At 43.9% G+C, this 19,404-nt stretch overlaps 1 protein-coding gene across 4 annotated transcripts in view; it reads right to left on the reverse strand.

Moving 5' to 3' along the window:
- Positions 1 to 491: 491 nt before the first annotated feature.
- Positions 492 to 19,404, reverse strand: part of ARFGEF2 (ARF guanine nucleotide exchange factor 2) — a 32,711-nt gene continuing 13,798 nt past the window's right edge. For 2 of the 4 annotated variants that reach the window (XM_080354466.1, XM_080354468.1), the window contains 23 exons: positions 19,084 to 19,168; positions 18,821 to 18,992; positions 17,571 to 17,722; positions 17,256 to 17,384; positions 16,470 to 16,628; positions 15,176 to 15,323; positions 14,120 to 14,219; positions 13,686 to 13,726; positions 13,431 to 13,600; positions 12,689 to 12,840; positions 12,344 to 12,516; positions 11,599 to 11,759; positions 10,699 to 10,829; positions 10,477 to 10,606; positions 9,972 to 10,107; positions 9,083 to 9,221; positions 8,954 to 9,008; positions 8,592 to 8,706; positions 8,214 to 8,344; positions 7,017 to 7,185; positions 6,483 to 6,621; positions 5,297 to 5,414; positions 492 to 3,671 (listed from right to left, as the gene is read on the reverse strand). In XM_080354466.1, the coding sequence (XP_080210592.1) occupies positions 3,495 to 3,671; positions 5,297 to 5,414; positions 6,483 to 6,621; positions 7,017 to 7,185; positions 8,214 to 8,344; positions 8,592 to 8,706; positions 8,954 to 9,008; positions 9,083 to 9,221; positions 9,972 to 10,107; positions 10,477 to 10,606; positions 10,699 to 10,829; positions 11,599 to 11,759; positions 12,344 to 12,516; positions 12,689 to 12,840; positions 13,431 to 13,600; positions 13,686 to 13,726; positions 14,120 to 14,219; positions 15,176 to 15,323; positions 16,470 to 16,628; positions 17,256 to 17,384; positions 17,571 to 17,722; positions 18,821 to 18,992; positions 19,084 to 19,168 (3,082 nt within the window). In that variant the 3' untranslated portion in view covers positions 492 to 3,494. Of the gene's footprint in view, positions 3,672 to 5,296; positions 5,415 to 6,482; positions 6,622 to 7,016; positions 7,186 to 8,213; positions 8,345 to 8,591; positions 8,707 to 8,947; positions 9,009 to 9,082; positions 9,222 to 9,971; positions 10,108 to 10,476; positions 10,607 to 10,698; positions 10,830 to 11,598; positions 11,760 to 12,343; positions 12,517 to 12,688; positions 12,841 to 13,430; positions 13,601 to 13,685; positions 13,727 to 14,119; positions 14,220 to 15,175; positions 15,324 to 16,469; positions 16,629 to 17,255; positions 17,385 to 17,570; positions 17,723 to 18,820; positions 18,993 to 19,083; positions 19,169 to 19,404 lie in introns of those variants that run through there. The other 2 variants (XM_080354467.1, XM_080354469.1) reach the window with 2 other exon arrangements.

Below are 19,404 nucleotides of genomic sequence, written 5' to 3' on the forward strand. Positions count from 1 at the left end.
ACTGGGAGCCGAGCCGGGGCGGGGGGAGCGGAGCCGGGGCGCTGGGGGCCGAGCCGGGGCGCTGCTGCGAAGAGGCGGCCCCGCGGCCGGCGGGACGGGACGGGGCTGGGGCCGCGGGGCAGGAGCCCGGTTATTGATTGGAAAAAGGGACGTTCCCATCGTGGAAAAGGGCGGGAGAAAGGAAGCCAAGGAGTGGTGTATTTGGGGAGAGAGAAGAGAGGAAAACCAACCAACCCCGAACAGAAAAGAAAACAGAAGGGGGGGGGGGGGGGGGGGGGAGAAAAAAGAAGGAGGAAAAAAGAAGAGGGGAAAGGAAACAAAAAAAGAAACAAAAAGGGGGGAAAAAACACCCCCCCCAGCACCCCCTAGAAGCGAAGCCCCGCACAAGAGTGCTGAACTCCCCACTGAACAGAGCAGGCTAATGAAATACATGGGAAAAACAAGCAACACTTCTTAAAACTTTATTGATTAACCACTTGATTAAAGCATGGAATATTATAACAGTATTATACACAGTATCTTCATGTAGAAAACTTTACATAGTTCTTTTTTGTATTATATAATTTTGGTATTCTCTCAAAAATGTATACATCCATTGGGCAAGGAACGCTCTTTAAATTATTGATAATAAATGCACTTAATATGGAGATCTTCAAAAAACTTAGGCATTTTAAATATGTGAAAACATACATTTTACACAGAAATAACATTAAAGGTGCTGAACAAACTGAATTTACATATTAAAGGGAGCTGCGCTTCCGACAAAAAACTTAGTTCTATTTCAGACTAGAAGTTACATGTCCTTAATGACTCATTCTCACCAGTACGACAGCGAAAATTTGGGGTGTTTGCTTGTATTAGTGGACGTTGGTGCAGATTGTTTGCAGTTCCAAAAGCGAGACATGGATAACAAACCACTGTAAGAATAATATTTTCTTGTACTCTAAGACAACAGAATCAACTTGAAAGAGAGTTGTTAGGGTTTTCCTCATTAGCATCCTCCCCCTGCCTATTTCCTAGAGGGTCCCAACATAAGAATAACAAATATCATGCAGTCTCCATATTTAAACTGTTATAGGTTAATGGGTTTATAGTTTAATTCGTTGCATACCACTACTGTAGAAGTCTAAGAGGCTGTGGGATTAGTGTGTATTGCAGGGTGTGCGGATGCGGACCCCGCTGTCGCTGCGCCCAGCGCTCCCGCCCGTGGCGGCGCGTGGTGAGGGGCGCACAGCCGTGCGGATGCAGCCGTGTCAGGTATTGCACTTAACGGACCATTTTTATTGCTTTAAGAGGGATGATCGATTCCACACAACAGACAGGATTAAGGCTGTTACCATCCAGCTGCGTTCCAGCCCCCCTTCTCCATCACACACTACACAGTCCAGGATGGTTTGATGTCACGCGCCTATTTCAGCAGTTTATAAAGGGTATAGATACAACAAGAGCTTTAGTGAAGTGAAAGAACAGTCTCAGAGCTGTGGCGGAAGGAAAGGATGGGTGAAAGGCCCTTATTGTACCTGCAGAGACAGCACAGGTGCTGCACGCACAGTCAGGAAAGCCCCACACGCAACTGCAATGTAAGAGGTGACGGTTCAGAGATGGGTCTCGAGACAGGAGCTGCCGGGCTCTCAGAACTGCGGCGCACAGACAACGCACGCGGCTGGCGGGGCGCTGGGACACGCGCGTACATTCACTGAAGCTGTGACATTCAACAGCTCAAAAATGAGCGTTTTGAACGTTTCCTTCAGGACTATCTAGAACAGGAAGTAAGGATTGGCCCATTTTTACAGATTTAAGGAGAATTAAAATAAATACTTGATTTTTATTGTAACTGATGAATGGACGTTACCAGGGAATGATCCACACTACTAAACGCAACACAAAAGGACATTTCAAATGCAGCAAGTTAAATACCAGCACTACTTATTTCTCAGTCTTTTAAAATTGTAAAATAGAGCCATATATTCCTTGCTACTAAATATTAGTGTACAGACAATGTAACAGGCATTTAAAAGTTAAAGAGCTACAACCACCATTTATTTTTCTTTGGTTAAAAATAAAAAGTAAAAATAAAAATGTGAAAGCCTTACTATTACCATTGACTGCAACCCCGTTCCCAACAGTGCTTCTATAGAACAAGCGAGTTCACGGAACAGCACCATGTGAATCCTTTGGATATAGCTCACCAAAACCAAACAAAAAATCCCAACAGCTTGAGAGCGGAATATCCCAAAACAACCTCAGCCAGAACCGCCCTCCCGGGGCACTGCAAACGCACAATAACAGGCCCAATGCTTAACACCGTCAAGATCGGTTTGGTTTGGGTGTGGTGGGGTTTTTAACACTGTCACATTTGAGGTTTGGCTCCTATGGAGAGCGTCAACTCGGGTCTCCTCCAGCTGCCCCCAAAGCACCGACATGTATTGGGAACTCTCACAGTACATAAATGCACTTCAGTTTCATTTTGCTGGAGCAGTTCCATGGGAAATCAGTTTTCTTTTGGATCACAACAGGAATTAATAGTTGAGAACAAAAATAATTTGCACAAGAAGACAAATGGGAAGTTGCAGGTCTGCAGCAAAGAGACAGAACCTGATACAGCTTAAGGACGGGACTTCTTGCTAAACAGACACAATTACTGCTAAATACACTATAGTCGAGGGTAAAAAAGGTGGGATTATTAGTTCTGAACTTGGTTTTTGGTATTACTGTCTATGCTCTGTCCATGATCTGGCAACGTATGAAAGTAAACACAAAGTTTAAAAGTTGGTTTGTTTTTGTGGTTTGGTTGGTTGGTTTTTAATGCCTTTAACGCAAGACTAACAGGCTGAATAGAGCAGATGCTGCTGTGTGCTCCTGGTGTAACACCTGCCATGGAAACAGAAATAAGGCTCAGAAGATGAAGCACTGATATTAAAAAAGGTAAAAATTACTTGCTAAGCAGGAGGAAAACCCTTTCCCCAAATATCCTACAGGCGTGTCCACTTCAGCCACTGCAGCACGCTGCCTGCTCTCACCATGTGCACACAAAGAAAAACCCAGAGTGATCTAAGGTGGCCTTCAGCCACTGCAGTACAGTTTATTATGAACACATGTGCTGACATCACAAGGCTATACAAGTATATTCATTACTTCCAAGGGGCGTAATTTCTACTGAGGAGTCCAGCCGATTGATCGGATTTAGCTGGGATGCAAGACCGAACAACTGATAACAGACTAGAAGAGACAGACTTGATCAGAAGGATGACAAGCATCGAAACAAAGAGACTTTACATCTACTGTATTAACTTTGTAAGCAATAATTTAAATAAAACTGCTGATAGTTTTGTAGGATGGACAGAACAGGATTTCTTTCCTCCTCCCCGAATGCCACTGTGGTAAGAGCAACTTGCTGTGTTGATACACCAGGGTCCCATTTCTTCCCACCCGCTTCAATCCACCTCTGGAACATCACTGTATGTACACGGCCCAGCGACCGACCCGGCTTCGGGCTACCACGAGGGTAAGTTCATCCCGGGCGGCCGTATCTGCTCCTCGGTGACGCAGATTTTGAACACGACCCCGATGCGCAGGAAGAACTTGCGCAGCACAGCTCGGAGCTCGGGGATCAGGTCGAACTGCATGATTTCACACAAGTACGGATAATACGTTGAAGCGTGTGCCCGAAACTATCAAAGTAGAGATTTAAAAAAAGAGTGTTATTCTCTGTTACTGTAGGAAAGCACAGAGTCTCTGCCACGGCCACGGCTGCTGCACCGTGCTGACAGCAGGTCTGACCGCCGGCAGGCTCCCCTTCCCCTCCAGCCCCTGCCCGAGCGCCGCGGGCGCTGGGCACCGCTGCCCCGACGCAGCCTGCGGGTGGCCCGGGCGGCCCAGGCTGCAGGGGGTGCCAGGACTGCTCGCCCCCTCTGATGGGAATCTGTCCCGTTCGCTCCTCCAGCCTCGACAGAACATCTCCCACGGCACACACGGCACACGCAGCCTCGTGCGGCTGAACCGCGCCGGGAAGAAGTCTCCCCACTACGTGTGGGCATTTCTTCCCCTCCAGTGACTCATCACCTCCAGAACTCATTCACCGTCTGTTCCAGTACGTCCTTCCCCTCTCTTTCTGCTAATAATGACTTTATGTGCCTCTCAATTTATTTTACAGATAAGAGGTAAATGAGTAAAGTCCAACCTACAGAGAGCTCCACGTACGGGAGCCAGCCTGTGTCCTCATTCCTGTTGCACCCTCTCAACCCCTTCCAGGTCCATTACCCCTTTCACTATGGGAGAGCACAATGCCAGCGGTGTTTAAGACGCTCACCTGGCATGAGTTACACAACAAGAAATTGGTTTTGTCCTCTGTTGGTTTTCTAATAACACTCAGTATTAGTTACAGGGAAAGCTGATGGAACTCTCTGTTTCACCACAGAAATGTTATAATAAAAAGATGCTGGGACTGTGTACTAAGGAATGGCCAAGGCACTTTTTTATCTACAAAGAATTAAGACTATTCTGACAACGCACTGTAACCACACTAATTTCTTAAGATATTGGTAAATCGCAATAAAACATCCCAAGCTACACAAGAGTGAAGTGAAATGACACACTTTGCAAGATAAGAAGAAAAAAATCACCAGGAAAAAAACCCACACTTTAAAACAAGATTAAACAATATTGGAAAGCTTAAAAAAAGATACGCAACTTCTGGAAGTTTCTCTACACGTCCTAATGTAGGGAATATTTGCATTCACCTTTTCCACAAACGGGTCAAGATCCTGAGCATTATGTTTTGCCACCGCTGTGAAGGAACCAGAGTTCCCAGTTCACAGGGTGACATTCCCTCCGCAGTTCTGTGCAGCTGTGACCACACCAGCCCGTCCCTCACTGCTCGCTCGCGGTTGCTGTGAGAGCTCTGCAGGGACTCAGTGTCCCTGTGCAGCTGTGACCACACCAGCCCGTCCCTCACTGCACACTCGCGGTTGCTGTGAGAGCTTTGCAGGGACTCAGTGTCCCTGTGCAGCTGTGACCACACCAGCCCGTCCCTCACTGCTCGCTCGCGGTTGCTGTGAGAGCTCTGCAGGGACTCAGTGTCCCTGTGCAGCTCTGAATTGCACGGACACAGTCTGAGTTTTTACAGTGTGGAATTCTTGGAAAGGCAGGAAACGCGATGCTGACTGTGTTTCAAGGAGAGCACACGCTATGTGAACGAGCAAGCCACCGTGCAACACAGATAAAGACTGAATTCAACAGGAGCAGAAATGAGAAAACACCCGAATGCAAACAGACAGGACTCGCAGCCTCCTCTTACCTTCTCGTCACTGATCTTCAATGTTTTTGTTAGAAGCAGCAGCAGGAGATTGGTCCAAGCTTCCCTGTGGCTTTCTGAGTTCACAGTGATAAAGTACGCCAGGGCTTCCCTGCACACACTAGAGAGACCACACAGTTCAGACCGTCCATAAAGAAAACTCACAAGCATTTTATAACCTGCACTGTGTGTCCTCTCGTAGCGTATTTTGTTTTTAATCAAAATGCATTTCCATGGCCAAGTTTTCAGTCATATGCAGCTTTAACTACACAAATGTGTCTCAATGATGTTTCTCTTGCAGTGGTTGTGACAGATGCCTGAACTGAAGTAGTTTTTATGTTGTCAACAAGGCACCATGGAGCCAGAGTGTGATTTTCCTCATAAACGGTAATTGAAGTGTTGTCACCTTCAGCCTGCAAACGTTGTTTCCTGATCCTTACACCAGGACAGCTTAACAACATGACAGATCTCCCTCCAAAGCTCAGCTGCTCTAGTAAAGATCTGCAGAGCTCTGCACCACAGGTCAAAGAGGGATTACTACTGTATTAACACTTTGGTCCATGCTGTAGGCTGTTAAGGTACAAACTGTACCAGTTACTGTGGCTTACTTTTGGGCACTGTTTTAACTGAAGAGGGAACACAACCTCCTCTTCTACACACTAAAAAGAGGAATCTGTCCATAGGTGCTTACAAATCAGAATGGCACTGAATCCACCGCATTAATGCCAACAGCAACTTTAAGAGTTCTCTACATCTGATCAGACATTAGTACTCTGAACTTTCATGTACTAACAACTCACTTTTCAAATAAAAGGGACCACAAGACCCTTTTAGATTTATTTAGCATAATTTTCTGTGTTCACCTCAGCCCCCGATATACAGCATCTTACCCTGCACTGGTTACATTACCGTACCCTATTATACATCTGAATACCAGTATGTACTCAGATGAAGAAGTATTCATATACCACCACTTCATAAAGAAAAGCTTATGTCAGGCAAGAAGGCACTTCATTTATTCCAAGTAGATTGCTTCCGTATTGCTAAATCACCCTTCAATGAAGAGCGGTCATATCTCTATCTGTATCTATATACGTGGCGCGCTCTGCTCAGCCGGTGACCCAGACGCCTGTGCCAAGCGCAGCACCCGGCTGGGAACAGCAGGCAGCAGAGACGCCGCGGCTCTCACCTCAGCAGCCGGTGCTGGATCGCGTCCCACGAGTCCCGCCGGCTTTCGTCCACGTACATTCGGAAGAGGATTCTCAGGCAACAAGCCAAGCTGCTGGTCTCTTGCTTTAAGAGATTGGGCTTTGATTTACCCTTGAACCCTAGAAATCAGGTGAACAGAGGGAGAGAGGGAACAGCCACAGCTGCGGTTACTCACCAAGAGGTGGATTTTATCAACAGCACCTCCCACAGCGAACATGATGATTTCCTATCTGGGTAGCACTTCCTCCTCCTTGATTTGACTGACACCCAAGCTATTCTTACAAAGACATTTAACTACAGCAGCACCAAATGTGTACTTCTACTTAATCAAAAAAGCAGATAATTTAGCAAATGGAATTATTCAAGTTATTCAAGTTATCAGGAAGGAGACAAGTAATAACACACCACTGTCAGATTAACTGGAGATGATTGCAGTGATACACTTTCATATCTTGGTAGCTCAAGCTATAAATGGAGCTCGGTATCTTTATCAAACTAAAAATAACAGCCTCACCTGCTCTCCATAACACAGTTCGCTGTTCGTAATTTGAATTAAAGGCTTTTGAAAATGAATGAGACTCCTGCAGACAATCTAGTAACTTAAAGAGGTGATGTGAAGACATGTACTTATACATTCCTTGATCTTCTGTGTCAATGTGGATGTCTGCATCCAGAGAATCTCGCTAAAGGAAAGAGTGAGGGGGAGGAGTGTCAATAACATTCTTTTTACACAAGTGTAAGAGGCTTTGATACTTCACAGACCATACAACACTGATTCCAGATTCCATCGTTAGATACAAGCGAAATATCAGCGCGATACACCCCAGCAGGACGGCCCTGCCAATGTCAGGGTTGTACTCTCTTCAGTAGGATCTTTTAAAAGACAGAAATTATGACCTATCCTAGTTATTAATATGAAAAAATATACTAAGAACAACAAGGGAAGAACCTCCCTTATCAAGGCATAACAAAGTCACAGCAACTCAATATTGCACATTGCCCACCCCTGGGAGCTGAGTGCGTCTGCTAAATTCTGAAAAACATCAAAATGAACCATAAAAATAGTGCAAGTTTCAATGCTGCACAGTGTAGAAATCCCCCATCTTTGGCCAATGTCAAGTTTCATTACAATTGGTCAATATTTTCAGGTAACTTCGTCAGGAATTTAAGCACACCATCCCCAAACACATGAACGCAGTGCCCGAAGCTTCCAGCCCAGGGCTCTGGTTGCACAGCCAAGAGCCGCTTGCGCTGTTCCCTACAACCAGAACTCTAGGGACAAGGACCTTTCTGAGGCAGGTTAAGGAGTTAAATCTTGATCATTAACCTCGCTGAAGTTCAGCTCTGCACCCCCTCCTGTGTGAACCCCTAGAAGCTGAGCAAAGCCTCGGCTGTGGCCAAAGGAAGCCAGGCTGAACAGCAGGGAAGAACGCTCTCCCCAAAACAAACAAGAAAACCCTTCTTGATGAGTATGTGCTCATTACAAAAACAACAATATATTATATTCATAATAAAAGTAATAGTAATATAATAATCCAATGTGCAAGAAACAAGGCAGTCAAAAAACCAAATCACAGCTCAAGAACAACGCTGCACACATTCAGTGTAGTTCTGAGAGCCACCAAAAGGAAGAGACCGTGTGCTCTGTTTTGTGAACGCACTTCAGAGCATGCAATAGTGCTGCCACAGCGTTAGAAGTAAGTGATGGTACCTGAGCTGCAGCCATGTGCTCAGCATCCTCCTTCTTGCTGGTTGCTGGATAGAACACTATATTGTCAATGGTCTGTATCAATTCCAGCTGCACCACACACTTGATAAGGAGGCCAGCAAATAGCTTCTGGTCTGATGAAATGGAGTGAGACAAGTTTCAGAAGCAACTTACAACAATTCACTTACAACAGGTTAGCAAAACACATTACATTATCATTTTGATACTTAGTGATGATGTGAATTATCTTATAAAGAGAAAATTCCTCTGCAAAGCACAAAAACAAGTTACAAGTGCCCCCAAAATTTCTCTACAGGGCTACAGAAGTGGACTAAGAGAAGGTATAAGAGTTCATTTAATAAACTTGCACGTTTCCCTTACTTGTATAAGAACCACCTTTCCAGCTCTCATCTGTCGGATTTGAAAATTGACTTTGTCCTCTTTCTGAAGCATTTTTATCCATGCTGCTCAGAGACTGGTGATCTAGGTCTAAATCCTGGAAAAGAACGCAGAACAGTTCTAGCAACCCCAGCTCCCAGCCAGCTCGCAGATTGCAGCACTAATCGTAGATTCAAAGGCTTCCTGCACCCATTCTTTGTATCTTATTTCACAATGACACCAAATACAAGCTAATGGCAATTCAGGTATTTGTGGTTAAGTGTATTTACTACAATGAAACCTTTTGAAAGCCAACCTGACACACAACCCTTCGAGTTAGTTTGCTGCACTGAATTAACTCTTACCCAGTGCTTTTCAGCCGAATCCTCCTCCATTCCCGCCGGCCTCCACGTCAGCAAGCTGCGCAAGGGAAATGGGAAACGCTGTCACTCTGCAATTGGGTATTAGCATGAGAACTAAGTTTATGAACTTACACGTGAGGAATAGTAGTTTTGAAGATTTCCAGCATACAATTGCACGTCTGGCCCCAGACTTCAGGGCTGAATTTCTGTCCATTCAGTATTACCAGGTTTTCTAGGCAGTTTGTACCTGATCGAGCCAACTGCTCGTTATCTGTGAAAGAAACGTTCCATAATTATTAGCTCCCACAACATGAGTGAAAAATCAAGCATTCTCTATTACTGCTCCACTAAACATTTTAACCAATATCGTGAAATGCATGATATCTGAACTCAAAGCCTCCTTATACAGAATATTACAAGAATATCAAGCTTAGGAACCTAATGAATGAAAAATAATGTTTAAAAATAGACTTGATGAGATTGAAATCCAAAGAGGGAAGCCAAAGGACAGGAGGAAGCAGAACGGAAGCGCACAGCGAGACGAGGGCAGGACAAGCGCCATCGGAAAGGTGATTTCCTGCAGGGTGGCCCCTCCACACTCCGTGCTGGGAACACTGTGCGTTCAGGCAGAAGAGCTGGAGCCCAAAAGACTTTCTTTAACAAGTCATATCTTACAGTATCAGATGGCTGAAAGAAGGGCGGGGGGGAATCAGAATGCATACATGTATACGTATGTGTGAATAAATGAGGTGTTTTACCCATGGTGGTTGGCAGAAGATTAACACAACTCCCTACAAGCATTTGCTCTGTCACAACAGCACCATGAACACGTTACAAACACATTAACTAACTGATTAAATAGAATGATGCTCAAATATTTAAGACACTGCATGCATTTGTTACATAACATATTGTCCTAATGGTAGTTTTTATTCTTCCAAAATCCAGTGAACTTTCCCCTTCTTAAATAACGAGCATTTAAAAAAATACATTCATCCAAAGATACAAAGAAATAATCTACCTTGTTTTACACACCAGTGTAACTGTGCAAGTATGTCAGGGAGGAGGATCTCATTTAAAGCTTCATAAAATTGCGTGAATACATCACAGATGGCGTAAAGTGCATGGTTGCATGTAGTGGTCATCCACTCAGATTTCTGTGAGGAGAGACGAGACGTGGTTTTGTGTGGTTTCCCTGTGCCGACAGCGCTTGGCCTCACTACTGCAGAGGTCTTGCAAGCAGCATTTAGTTGGACACATGAATACTGTTCAGAAAACGACACATTTTCACAACGAACTGTGAATATTCTCCTTGAAAATGTACCGACAAGACAGCCAGACGGGTCCCCGGGCAGCGCTGCGCGAGAGGCCTCTCACAACACAGGGGACGGCGCCGCTGGCGCAGCGTGTGCTGGACGCACACGGACCACAAACGGCACAAACTGCTGCCTCTACTGGGCGAGTTCCTACAGAACCTCAACTGTTTGCTTGCTGCTCGGGTTGTGTGTGGGGGGGGTTGTTTTTACCTCTGTCTGTTGTTCAGGGAGTTTCATGTTATCAAAAATCCTAAAGACAATTCTGAACAGATCTTGCCACCAGTGCTTTTCGAAGGTATGGCCATAGCTCTTCATTATTTCAAACATCACTGTTAAGCCTCTATAAACAAACCCAAACAAACAGAGGAAAAGATGTTAAAGTGCATACCTAGCATCTCTTCACCAACTGAAGTAAAAATAAAGCTTTATTACCTTGTTCGAACATCTAATTTGCAACGATTGATGATACAAGAAAGTTCAAATAAAATGGGAAACCATCCTCTGACCCACACTCTGTCCCCAGGAGCAACATTCATGTCATCGCTTGTGTATTCTCGTAATACCTTGGAGATGGAAGGAAAAGAAAGATTAAAAACGAAAAAATGTTAAGGATCTTCCATGATGGCAGGTTTAGACAGTGCCAGCGGCACACATAGACCAGAAATGCTGGCTTAGCTTCGACTGTAACACTCAGCGTGGAAAATACAGCACAAATCTGAGACAAATCTACCTGTGAAAATACTGGGGAAAAAAGGGAAGATAAATACTTCAATCCATTCTACTGAAGTCCTGCTGAAGGCTTTACAAGTTGCAGAGGTTTGGACTTTAGGAAGCAAGATTGACAGGCAATAATTCTATAAATACAGGAAATAAGGAAACCTAAGTTTGGCATCAACCACTTCTCCCCTTTTCGGCACGCTGATCCGGCACGCGCGCCCTGCAGCGCTGACACAACTGCCACCTCCTCTGCAGCAAAGTGATCACATGAAGTAGTCACACAACAGACTGATGTAGAAAAATGTGTTTGTAACCATTTTAACTAGATATATTTAGTGTGATAGAACAAGAACTATTGTTTTCCAGGTCATCATCACACTATAAAAAAAGGACTATTTCATTTAGTTATTTCAAATTTGGACTGATAAGACTTGAATTTTTTTAGCTAGTCCTAGTTAATGCTTCCACAATGACAAAATTATTCCTGACTCTGAATAAGCTTTTAATACAAATGCTGCTGGGAGACTGAAAGCTCTCTTAGTTACAAGATTAGTCTCAGTTTAACAGTGGAAGACAGTGTGAGAATACACAAGGGTCAAAGTTAAACGAAAATACCTGTGGTCGTTCTGAAACATATTTAGCGCAATACCGAATAAGTCTAATAGCTTCCATGCTGGTGTCCGGAAACGCAACGTTACAGGCGAACTCAGAAAGACACTTCACTGCATCCTGAAATGAGTCAATCGCTGCTGGGAAGTGCTGCTGAAAAATATTTGCTGCAAAGAACAGATAAATACATTTAAAAATGGAGTGATATTGCAATCCACAGATAAACCAGCACTGACCTACGGCTGCCAGCCACGGCGCGTCACACCAGACAGACAGACAGGAAAGGACCAGACTGAAGGCCTGTTCACGAATATTTGGGTTGGTTGTTTTTCTTGGAAAGCGGTGGCAGCATGTTCTTAAAATACACTTTAGAGCAGGCAGACTGTATGAATTAAACTCTATAAGCAAGCGCACAGCAGTGTCACAAGCTTTATGATCCCCACCGTATGATACTGAATCAGCATGGAAGCTTGTGAAATGTGGTGGTTAATCCAGAAAAACTTATTGTGACAGATGGGGCAACATACAAACTTACTAAATCTATTCCAAACTTCCAGAGTCCTATAGCAGGCTATCTACATCTAGTTATTCCTGCCCATAGCAATCAGAAGACTTGAGGGGTAAGACCTGGCTGCAAGACCTTGTGTTTATTTACCTGGAAATACAAGTGGCTTATTCAGATGGGCCTTTTAAACAAGAACCACAGCAACTAAGTTGACTTGGGTACCCACATATATCCAGCATTACTTACTAACTATGTGTGCTGTGGTTTGGAAGGCCAGCTCCACAATATTCCCATCATGGTCTGACGCTGCTTGATGAAAGACTGCAAAGATATTCTTCCATCCTGAACGAATGTTACCAGCTTGAGAATTCACCATCTGAGCAATGCAGCGTATCACCATGTCCCGAATAGTTGGAGATCTTAAAAACCAAGAACAAATGGAGAGTGAGACTTTCACAAACAGCACAATTCACAATTCCCTGCTGGCACAAGTACCTGGGCCACTCCCATTTATGTGACAATCTGACCCACACCAAGTGACATCTTTAAGCAGGACTAACGCAAGCTAACGGGACGTGCAGTGCACCACACCTGTTTTTCTTCATAATATGCTCAAAAGGCCTTAGGAAGTCTTTCTGGAAGCGGAAGTTGGCTAACTCTCCCTTCTCAAGAAACTTCATTGACAGCTGCCTTAATGAGTCCACTGCAAAGATGGCGACATCCTCATTAGGGTTACATCCAACCTGGAAGAAAAACATTTTCAGACACCAGCTAATGTATTAATTATGAGTAACAAATTCATCATTCAAGTTCCATGTCAGTCCACTAGAAATCACTGGCATGTTCTGGTTTTCAGACACTTAGAAGATGGGGGGTTACTTAGAAAGGGCTTGCGTAGTCACCTGCTCCAACTAAAGGGACCCCTGGATTTTGTACGCAACAAGTGCAGAACTATAATGGCCAGCGAGACACTAAAAGCCAGTTCAAAAAAACCCCACCCAAACACGCTTTAGTTTCCCAAGGAAAGTAACTTTATTGTTCTGGGATCATCTGTACGTATTTTCAAGAAAGACCATCTTGGCATTTGACCAGAAAGATAAGACAATGGCATAAAACTACAAATCCAAAATCATATAATGAAGTGATTAAAGTCATACCCGTAAGCATTCCTATTTCTATACTTTAGATTTTAAACACGCATTTCCTTTAGGAGCCTTTAACTGATTTTTTTTCTTAATATCACAACCTACAGCACTGAGACCACAAAAGGAAAAAGCTGATTAAAGAAGTCCAGTTATTGATATATGCTCTGTAACCTGATTTTAACAAGTACCTTATTGAAGTGATCTCCAATCACGTGCCAAATCCTCGACCACTGCAGCCTGATGCGGTTCATGTTGTAATAGGATATCTCCACTATCTTCTGCAGGCTGAACATGCGCGGGTGGTGTGGGGAGGCCAGCTCGTCCATGGACACAGCACACAGCCAGCGGACAAAGTCAACTGGGCATTGAAACACACCCCCGTAAGTTCAGGATGCTACACTGCGAGAGTTCCTGTAACCCAACCAGTCACCGTACACACGTACCTATTGCATTTCCATCCAGCCTCGTTGATCCCGTAAATATCCTGTGGAAGAAAGGAGTAGCAGTTTTAGCTGCACATCCACAAGAGTCAATCAGTACATCTGGAGGTTTTACAATCAACCCTCCATGCCATGAACTCTGCAGCTGTTTCATTCTTACTCCTGGGCAGCAGTTCATGTCCTTCTCCTGGTCCAAGAATACACATAGCGCCTGTTCTCACATAAACTACGTCAGCTATACTGCAATGTAATGAGTCTTGTATTACATGCCTAAAGAGACAGACCTATCGGCTCCAGAGGAAGGATCTCTGTATCAGCATTTTCCTCACAAGAAAAACAGGCTTCAGGAAGAAAAGCCCCTGTCAGAGCCGGCACTAAGTGAGGACGGCCAGCAACCCCCGCTCCCACGTCCCCAGAGACAGGCTGTGTGTCAGTACCTGTCGACCGCCACCACCACGCTCTGGGAGCTGGTCTCTCCCACCGACTCCTGGATGCTCGCCATGTGCCGTCTGTCGGCCCCGCTCCCCACCAGGGTACCTGCAACACAAGCCACCACAAACCAGCATCAGCATCATGAAATCAGGACTATAGATTAAGCCTAGCTTTATACAGGTAGACAATGACTACTGCTTTCAATTAGCTTGTAAGTTACATGGAGCAGATGGTGCCTTTGCCAGATCAGTGCCAGATTATTACAAAATTAAACATCTGGTAAGAAGTATGTCTTTTTTATCCTTAGGGCATTGTGTATTGACCATCATGTTTAAGTAACAATGATGTATGCTGTTAATAAAAACTGGAAATGATAAAATATTGCTTTAAAATATTAATTCTAAGTCAGATACAAGTAGTTAACGGTAAGCACAGTTCTGTTACATTCAGCATCATCATAGTGTGTAGCATTGACTCCAAAGTATTTTCAAATTAAAATGTTTCCTTGATAGCTTTCCAAAGATTAAGGCAACTTGCCTCATCCCTCTGATTTACAGCTTGAAATCTAAGGTTTGTTTCTTGCACATAATGCAGCAACAATAGGAACTGGAACAGCAAGACCAACATGCAGATGTAAAAAATTCCTTTGGAAAACCAATTATCAATCATTGAAACACCTATCAGCTCCTAAAGACTAATGGCTTTTTTACTATTAGAGTGTAAAGAGAAAGAACTGTTAATACTGGTAGCAAAGCCATGACTTAGTAAGTATGGTACAACAGTCTTGACAACAACATGTTCCAGCAAGTAAATCTGGAGGAGTTTTGTTAAATATCTTAACCCAATTACAAAGTTAAAACGTATTTGGTAATTAGTCATCTTAAACTCATCTTAATATATATACATCTTAAAATAGAGCAGTTCCATTTTTTTTAAGTTTCAATAATCCAATATAGCTTCACCTGGGAACAGGTAAATCTATTTCAGTGTAAGACTGAGCTCTCTCAGCCCTCACACCTCACTTACACGTGCACCTGTGGCTGTCGAGATCACCGTCTTACCTAACCCCAGGCCCATGAACTCTTCCCCTCCGGACGCGTAGCCTTTGATGCTTCCCTCCCGCTCGCGCCCAGAGCCAGGCAGATACCGAGTCTTCACTCCAGTTCCTATCAGCTGTGCCAGTTCCAGCTGACTAATACATTTCAAGATCTGAAAGCAAAAGATACTTAAACATTTGGGTTTCTGGACACTATTATACTTTTATTCCTAACATATATTTATGTTTAATATTTATAACCTTTAAAACAACTGTGACAATGTTAACAGTTTTGAGGTACCTGAAACATGACCAACGCAACTGGAAATGAAGTGGAGTGATTCACTCCAGATCACCAGCTGCCATCAATCATGCCAATATGAGAAAAAATAAACAGCACTGAAAAATCTAACTTGGATCCCTAACTACTATAGGAAACCTTTTTATTAATCCTCACAGCATCAGCCTTCAAAACTATGAACAACCTGGCAGTGATCTTCTAGGGTTCACTGTCCCACAGAGATGCAAAGACTGAATTATTGCAGCTGCCACTTGGTGTAACCATGTCCCAACAGACAGTGAAAATGCCAAACCGGCGCCTTGCCAGCAGCACAAAATCCATTACCTCTTCTCTCTTCTTCCCCACTGCAGCTCCCCTGGGACCAGCACTTGTGAGGGTATGCTGTAAGCCAGGCCTAACTCATCTCAACCTTTTCTCTTGTGTTACTGTGTAGCCAAAGCCTATTGCCAGAGAACACAATGCAGCAGGAATGGCCCTTTGAGGAGCAGCACAGATTTAGATCTGATGAAAGAGCCCTGGCAAATATGCTTTAAGACAATACATACGATCCTGATGGCCTATCCTTACCTATCCCCCACCACGCTATTTTAACCCTTATTCTTCATGTGACTGTGGTATAAACGTTGCCAGACACCGCACAGACAAGTCTGGGCCTGTGAGCCAGGATATTTTTGTTCATGTGAACAAGAATGCAATAGTTTCTGTGCAGAATTCCCTGAAGTCAAATGAGATTTTAATATGGTTTTAATTACAAATCAAAAGCACATACAAAAATTACAGTATTGGTCATAGAGTGTCTAGAGGGTCTGCCAAAAAGTACAGTGCATTATTTTATATATGGATATACATATATTAAATAGCTACTAACAAAACAATGCACTTGCATCCCTATTTTAGATGAGTTCTGACTCATGCGGGGAGCTAACGCGGTTACGAAAGACGGGCAGTAGTAGGACAAAATCCTGCAAGTTTTCAGAGGACAACACAGTTGCACTATTTAAATTAACCAAGTTTTTACCTCATGCCAAGAGTTCCCAAGGTAGTTGCCATCTGTGTGAGCAACCGTAATAAGTGTCTTAATGGTGTCTATGTTCTTCTGTTTCATTTCTGTAATACTGGAGCTGGCAGTCAACAAGGAAAACCGAGCAAGCGCCTGTACATAAGCATCTCGTTCGAGCTGCAAGACACACAAACAAGCAACGTAACCAAGTCCCTGAGGAGCTGGAGAAATCTACTATGCCCACACCATTTCCCTTCTGTGTATACTTGGCACTATCAGAGCACTTCCCAGCTGAAGGAGAGCGGGAGGAAAATTCACAAGTGATCTTAATCGAATCATAGAATCACAGGATGGTTTGGGCTAAGGGACCTGCCCAGCCCCCCAGAGCCCCCCCTGCCATGACAGGGACATCTTCACCAGCTCAGGGTGCTCAGACCCCGTCCAGCCTGGCCTGGGATGTCTCAGGGATGGTTCATCCACCACCTCTCTGGCCAACCTGGGCCAGGCTCTCACCACCCTCAGGGACAACAATCTCTTCCTCATTTCTAGCCTGCTCTCCCCTCTTTTAGTTTAAAACCATCACCCCTTGTCCTATCGCAATGAGCACTGCTAGAAGACTCAACAACAAAAGGAAAGCTTGACAATATCAAGATCTTCAAAACAAACTACACCAAGATGCTAGTATTTTATTTTACCATTTCAAGAAAGCAGATGAGATGCTTCCTTTTTCTGGTATAAGTTGTTTGTAGTTCTTCATTCCCTCCCAGAGCCCTCAGCAAGCCCCACGCTAAGTTTTGTACAAACCTGCATCCCAAAGATACAGGCTATTCTAATTGCACATCGTATTCCTTCCAAACAAAGGGAGGCAACTTCCGTGTCATCGCAGTTCTGCAAGCCAACGCTGTACGCTGCCAGCAACGGGGTCCATACGAGCTAAAGAAAGGAAGAAACTAAGTTCAGAAACCTATCACAATTTTAGGCCAAAATACTAGGTAACCAAACCCAAACATATCCAGAGAGTCCACCTGTGCATCACCTCACTTTTCAGAGGAATTTGTGACTTTTTTTTCATGCTCAGAACTCTTAGCAATGAAAAGACGATGAGAACTTCCCACTCACCTTGAACATGGGCCTGACGTGATCCAGGTGAGTGGCACTCGTGAAAGGAGCCTTTGCGTGGCTTACGGCCTCCATAAGCGCTTTGGCTGTTTTAGCCATTTGTTCCATCTCCAGGTTGTACAACAACCTCCGCTGCTTCTCATTAGCTACACCTAAGGGGGACACCGCACAGCTCCATTGGTTTCTTTTATATAAGAGCACACTCCCTGTCTTCATGTTGAGCATCACAAAAAGGTATAGTAAATGAAATCTAAAGAGGGAAACCTTCCAGAATGTCAGAATTCAGGAGGCTGCCATAGGTTGCAAGGAAGGGACTCCAGCACTAAAACCCACAGCCCAACTTAAGGCTTCATTCTTTAAAAAATAACTAATTCGGCCCTTTATCGTGCACCACATCACTGGAAGCCAGAGGCATAAACTAGCATGTCGCTCTGCTACAAAAATGGATGGAAAATCCTTCATCATCTTAGGCTGACACCCTCAAAACAAACCAACTGGATAAATTAATAACTTGGTGTTTCTTTATCATTATACTAAAAGTTGCAAATTCAATTTTCAAGCAAATCAATTTTGCTCCTATTTTGAGGTAGGAAACCTGCAAACAGCAGGGAGTGCATTGAAAAACACACTATGCCGAAGACTCAGAGTTGGCTGGTTTGAATTACACCGATAGCAGCTGTTTGAGTCAGAGCGGAGCGCAGCCGGGATTCGGTTGCTGGTGCTCACTGCGCACAGGAGCCTTTATTTGGTGCAGACGGGATAGGTGACCAGAGATCACAACACACTCTGATCTCTCCCTTTTCAAACATTATCATAAGGGCTGTAGCACTTAGAGCCTCTGAACTAGAACACACTACTGACAGGGAGAAAAACCAACCTAAACCAAAAACCCACCTGCTGCCTAGCACATAAAAACAAGAAGTTAACTTGCAAAGTAAGTGCCACCTTCAGTTATTCTACCATTTCCCCCTCACACTTCCATTTAAAACCAAAACCAAACCAAATCTAGTTTCTAGTGCCTCTGCAATGGTGCCAAATACACTTACACAGCTGTTCCCTCCACAGAAGCAGCAGTATTAAGTAATTACTAAGCCAATTTCATTCCAAATATCTGTATTAGCCATTCTAAATACAAGTTATGTATTGCACAAAGGTGTTTTCAAAAAGGCATCTGAACTCCACTACGCCATCCAGAGTTACTGCAATAGTTCAAGAGCACTGTGGTCTTGCCAGTTCTAGATCCTTCTTACTTGGTTTACTACATTTGGTTGTTATTGCGTATTCTTTTGTCTCTTTCATGGCAATTTTCTTTCCTTCTATTTCTTCATAGATTGTGGATAAATACTCTACTGGCAGGTCTTTACTGTCATTGATTCCTCGATTCATTTTAATGTATTGCTCCTTTGTCATTTTATTTTTTACCTGTAAAAGAGAATTGAGGTTGGATATCAGACTTTGAACGCAAGTTCCAGGCAAACCGGAACTTGTACAATTGGGGTTTTTTGGTTTCTACCTGTGGACTGTGCAAGTCCGTCGTCAGCATGATAATAGAGTAGGCCAGAACATAGGCGGTGTCAGCGCTGGCAAACAGCGTTTGCCTGGGCGGGAAGAAACAAACACAACAGGTTTTAGAGTCCAATTCCTCAATCCACCAGCTCTATGTCTGCATGCAAAAAAACACGCAGAAGTGCTACGTGTTCAACTAAAGAGCTAACAGAGCCCAAAATTAGTCCTTACAAATGAATGAAGGCCCAAGTGTTTTAAAATGCAAATAAAAATGGAAAAAAAATCTCGTCTTCGCAGTGTGAAAATCCAGCAACGACTGCCATTTTCA

This window comes from Nesoenas mayeri (genome assembly GCF_963082525.1).
Source record: "Nesoenas mayeri genome assembly, chromosome: 16".
NCBI classification, from domain to species: Eukaryota; Metazoa; Chordata; class Aves; order Columbiformes; family Columbidae; genus Nesoenas; species Nesoenas mayeri.